The sequence below is a fragment of the Rhinoderma darwinii genome, chromosome 4 (genome assembly GCF_050947455.1).
Source record: "Rhinoderma darwinii isolate aRhiDar2 chromosome 4, aRhiDar2.hap1, whole genome shotgun sequence".
Lineage (NCBI taxonomy): Eukaryota > Metazoa > Chordata > Amphibia > Anura > Rhinodermatidae > Rhinoderma > Rhinoderma darwinii.
This window is the reverse complement of record NC_134690.1, coordinates 83376606-83382131: the sequence shown is the minus strand read 5'-3', so window position 1 is coordinate 83382131 and position 5526 is coordinate 83376606. Positions and strand designations below refer to the sequence as shown.

The 5526-nt window shown below is 38.3% G+C and overlaps 1 protein-coding gene across 1 annotated transcript; it reads right to left on the bottom strand.

The window, feature by feature from the left end:
* Positions 1–2201: 2201 nt before the first annotated feature.
* On the bottom strand, positions 2202–4541 carry FOXL2 (forkhead box L2). Its single transcript, XM_075863936.1, has one exon. It carries the CDS (start codon positions 4164–4166, stop codon positions 3195–3197), a length of 972 nt encoding a protein of 323 aa, XP_075720051.1. The 5' UTR covers positions 4167–4541; the 3' UTR covers positions 2202–3194.
* Between the last annotated feature and the right edge of the window lie 985 nt (positions 4542–5526).

The following is a 5526-nucleotide window of genomic DNA, read 5'->3' as shown; positions in this document are numbered from 1 at the left end:
GCAACAAATCGCGATGTGTGAACATAGTCTAATAAATATACACATTAATATTTTGGTGTATAATAAATGTAGGCGTTTATAACTGTGCACGACACATTTACTGGTGTATAGCTATGTAAACAATAAATACAAGGGTCTATAGTCATGTGTGAAATAAATAAACTTGTCTTATATATATATGTATATATATATATATATATATTTATTCATATTCATATATATATAGCTATGTGTGCTTATGTGTACAATAAATATAGAGGTATAAATCCATGTGCACAAATTTAATATGGCTGTGAAACATTTTTGTCTACAACTATGTGTTGAATAATTATGTCTATAAATGTGCAATAAATATGTGTCTACAGCTATGTGTGCAATATATACCTGTTTATAGGTATGTGCACAATATATATACCTGTCTGTAGCTATATGTACACTATATATATACACACACACTTGTCTATAGCTATATGTACAATAATTATACGGATCAACAATACATAAACTGTATGTCTATAGCAATGTGTGCAAAAAATATATAACATAAATAAATATATATATATATATATATATATATATATATATATATATATATATATATATATTATATACACCTGATTATAGCAATGTACAATGAGTATGTCTATAAAAGTATATCAAGAAGTATATGTACAATAATTATACGGATCTACAATACATATACAGTATGTCTATAGCTATGTGTTCTCTTCTCTCATATAAGCTTGCAAAGCTATGTGCGCAATAATTTTACAGATTTATAGCTATATCCACATTGAACAGATTTCTACAGTTATTTGTGCAAAAAAAATATACATGCCTATAGCTATATGTACAATGAATATAGGAGTCTATAGCTATGTGTACAATACAAATACGGGTCTACAGCTCTGTACAATTGACATACAGGTCCGTAGCTCTGTGTACATTTAACGTAGGTGTATGTAGCTATGTGTACAGTAAATTTACGGCTATATAGCTATATACACCTTTAACATAGGTGTGTGTATAGCTATGTGAAATATGAATATAGGGGTCTATAATCATATGTACATTCCCGTGCAGCCCGCAGCACTATACATTACTCCTTGCACGTTCCTGTACTAACGTACTAACTACACGGTATATATATATATATATATATATATATATATATTCTGTATCTCCCGTACTCTGAGATATATATATATATATATATATATATATATATATACCGCTAGTATTCACAACAAATAACTTCTCAGAATACTACAAAGCGCAAGGTATAAAATGAAGACATACAATTCGCGTCCTGTAAACCCAGGAAACAGACCGTAAAGATCAGGAAACTTCAATACATGAATTATCCGGGAACAGATATAAGAATGAATGTATATAATGTATATTCCTCCTACATACTACAACATAGACTATGTAACCAAAGGCTGCATCCTAATTCGAAGAGCACAATACGCGTTTACATCCTATGTGGACGATATATAATGTAAGAAGTATTCCAAATAAAACCGAATAGAAGCAGAATAATTCACTTTTTCAGAATATGTCATAATCCAATCTCAACTTTGGAAGGTTATTTATTGATCCAAATGTACAGAAGACGGAGGAAATCATTATTATACTATATTATACTACACTATTATATTTGTAACTATATATATTACTGACAACTTATAGATGTCTGCCTATATATATATATATATATATATATATTTTATTGATATTGTTATTATTGATGTTATTACATACTTACTATATCTGGTGTGCTATTGATTACTGAGTAAATGAAATATAACAGAATTTAATAATTTACTAGTGGTGGGTAGGGGTACCATATATTATTTTATGATGATGATTATTATTATTATTATTATTATTATTATTATTATTATTATATAGTACAATATATTTACTGTATTACTGTAGTTACTATTCGAATAAATTAAATACCAATTTAATTTACAATATTTTATGTTGTATTTGCACATATATGTATATTTATCATATTTTTTGTATGTATACATTGTAAACAACATAAAACTGGCGCAACGATTCTTATGACTTTTAAAAGTCGCACATAAAACCTGTCTTTCCATTCCATATCTAAACCAGTTGACTGACACTTTTCACAAGAACATATAATGCTGGGAGCCGAGGTTACAAGAAATTGATATTTTATTGGGGAATTTACAAGGCTAAACATAACACCAAAACAACAAATCCAAAAAGTGCTCATTGACTTTAGTCTGAGGAAGTTGGTCCCATGTATTATGGCTATAAACTGTATACTGTGACGTGATGCCTCAACCCTACAGTACAAAACACTTAGACAAATTATCTAGGAGCTGGACACCAAATCTCCTCATTCACATTCATACTCAAGACTTGGTTATTAATTACAGGTGGATATGGCTCACTGCATTTGTTTCTATGAGGGGGTCATTGTATTAATGGTCAATACAGTCTATAAGTTAACAGGCAAACAAGGACCACGGATGCTCCTTAGAATATATCTGAATGCAAGGACCTATACTGGAATAAAGTATGCAAAATGAAGGGTTAATTCTAAGCAGGAGTCAAGTCCTCTATATGAGACAATAATGTATATTACATGGGGGCAGCAGCAGCGGGGGAATCTCAAGAAATCAGCTCTAGAACACTGGGCATTGGATTTAAGGGGGACAGCCACATTGGCGACCCCCAATACACGGCTTTATCATTCAATAATATAACATATGCTCTGCAGCCTGCAATAAATCAGTATTATGTATCTAGGAAAAACTGGGAATTTGCAGTTCTCCAGAAATATCTGCTACCTAAGGTCAGTGCATCACTGCATATGACTGTGTGCTTTGCATGTACCATAGATCTATGTACTTGGTATGACTTAATGTATGTAATAAGTGTAAACATGCCACAGGTGAGACAGGTAAAACACACTCATATACAATGATACACTTACACTGCCTTGATTCAGCACAGGGCTGCAATACAACCAGTTCCCCATTGTATCTATGGCACCAATGACTACAATAATCCTCAACTATAAAAAGAGACTAGGATTAAGGGTGCATCTTCTCAGGGAGCAGTGTCTATAGCCACACAGGTCTATCCTGGGTGTAAGTAGCTCCACAGTTCACTTGCAGGTCCTCCAAACAGGTGGATTACATCGTTTTCTCTCAAAGGTCTATTCTAGGGTGTAAGGCGCTGTGCTTGGTTTCATGGTCCCAATAAGAACAGTGCATCATGGACAGCTCTGAGGGCTGCCTGGCACAGGTAAATTGCACCCCATTGGATGTGGCTGAAGGTGGGGGAGCAGGGCTGACTGGGCTCAGTTGCTGAGGGTGATGGGCATGCGGGTGGTGGTGATGGTGGCTCATCCCGTTATAGGAATTGACCATACTGGGTAATGTCATGCTCTGGACCCTGGAATATGGACTGTAGGAGGACGATGCAGACAGACCTTTTACATTGACTGGGCTGACATTGCCTCCAGCCATCTGACAGGAGGTGTAGGACATAGGGGTTGGAGGTTGACCCAGGGACCAGGAGTTGTTCATGAAGGTGGATTGGAGGTACTTGGGTGGAGACAGGTAGCCGTAGGTGTCACTGCTGAACAGACTCTTCCCTGCTTGGAAGTGAGTAGGAGGAGGCCTGAATGGCCTCTTCATCCGCCTTCTTCTCCTGTAGTTGCCCTTCTCAAACATATCCTCACAGGCCGGGTCCAGGGTCCAGTAGTTGCCCTTCCTCTCCCCTCCACCCTCCCTGGGCACTTTAATAAAGCACTCATTGAGGCTCAGGTTGTGGCGTATACTGTTCTGCCATCCCTTCTTGTTCTTCTCATAAAATGGAAACTTGCTGATGATATACTGATATATGGCTGAGAGGGTCAACCTCTTCTCCGGGCTCTCCCTGATGGCCATGGCGATGAGGGCTACATAGGAATAAGGGGGCTTCTGAGATGGATCCGGCTTCTCTTGCACTTTTTCCTGGCCCATGTCCTCCTTGTCCCTCTCCACTTCTTTGCTGCTGTTGGTATTGTGAGCCATCAGTGCCACAGTGTTCTCATCGGCGGATTGGTAGGTAGCCATGGTGGCACAGCTCTGGCTGAAGCAGTTGTTAGGACTGGTGTATTCAGAGGTGGCACTCATAGGATTAGAGGGTGGTCCATAAGGTCTTGTTGGACTCAGTCTGGAATGATGTTGTAGTAGTCCTGTGTTGCAGTAGTCCAGTCTACACGTTGAGACTTTCCAGGTGATGGATCAGAGTATTGGTGATGACACTTCAGTCCTCTACTGTGTAAACAGCACAGATCAGATCTCCTGGTCAGTGCAGATGGAAAGTCCACGTGTATCTCTGCAGTTATATGCTGTCAGGTCTCCTGGCACTGGACAGGGCAGAGGTTTTCACCATGTGTCTATGGCAGATGCACTAAGCAGAGCTGACGCTGCCCGTGGATCCACTGAGTCAGGACTGTCCAAGTTGTGCCAAAGTTGGTCCTTGAGTGTTCCTCCCCTCCTGTCCCTCTCTCTGCAGGAGGCTGAGACCTGTGAGGATCCTTCCTCTACTCTCATTGTATGCTCAGCCAAGTTCCGCTTCCGTCAGCAGCTCCCCCTCTACAGATCTGCCCGGAGAGGGAAGGGTTCACCTCCAAGTCACAGACATCCAACCTGACAGCTTAGAGATCACACCTATCATCCAGGCACAACACAGCTTGGGGGAGCAGAGACCTCTCACCCATTTCATAAACTCTTTAGTTGCTGCATCAGCCCCTGCCCTTCCAGACATTAACCCTTCACAGCCTGCACTTTGCACCTAAAAAGTTTTGCAGCTAAAGTCAATCTGGCAGCAGACAAGTTCTGTGCTGCATGTGCCGTGACTTGCTCAGCCAGGATACAGAAGACAAACTTCTCACACTCAGTAGACTGGATCTTCCAGAGGAAGCAAAAGACAACAGTGTTCTTGTAGAGCTTTTCACGCTAGATTTATCGCCCAACTCATCCAGTCTCCCCTCTACAAACGATCTGCTCGTACAAGAGATAACAGGCATCAGCTCTTCACTGACATTACATTTATTGCATCTGCCCTTCTTCACTGACACTACATTATAGAGCAGTGCTCTGCGGATACTTCACAGCTTGTACATATCTCAACATTAAACGCAAGAAAGTCGCATGGTAAATATTTAAACATTGTAGTATTCAAGTATATACATAAGAATTATTTTCATCTTTACTATATTCATAGCAACATGTATGCAGCGCTCTAAATGTTATAATTACCCCCAGTATATATATATATATATATATATATATATATATATATATATATATATATATATATATATATATATATATCTCTACATATATATTTATATTTATTTATTTTAGTTTTTTACATTTATCACAGCACAGAAGAAACAGTGACAGCTTCAGTCCTGCCACCCTCCTCTGTATGTGTAGTAGAATGGAATATTTAGATTTAGCTTTGCGCTACTTGGTTGCAGACACC

Bases quoted from the DNA above. Each gene is read 5' to 3' on its own strand.
- FOXL2 (XM_075863936.1), bottom strand. From the start codon at position 4,166: ATGAGTGCCACCTCTGAATACACCAGTCCTAACAACTGCTTCAGCCAG.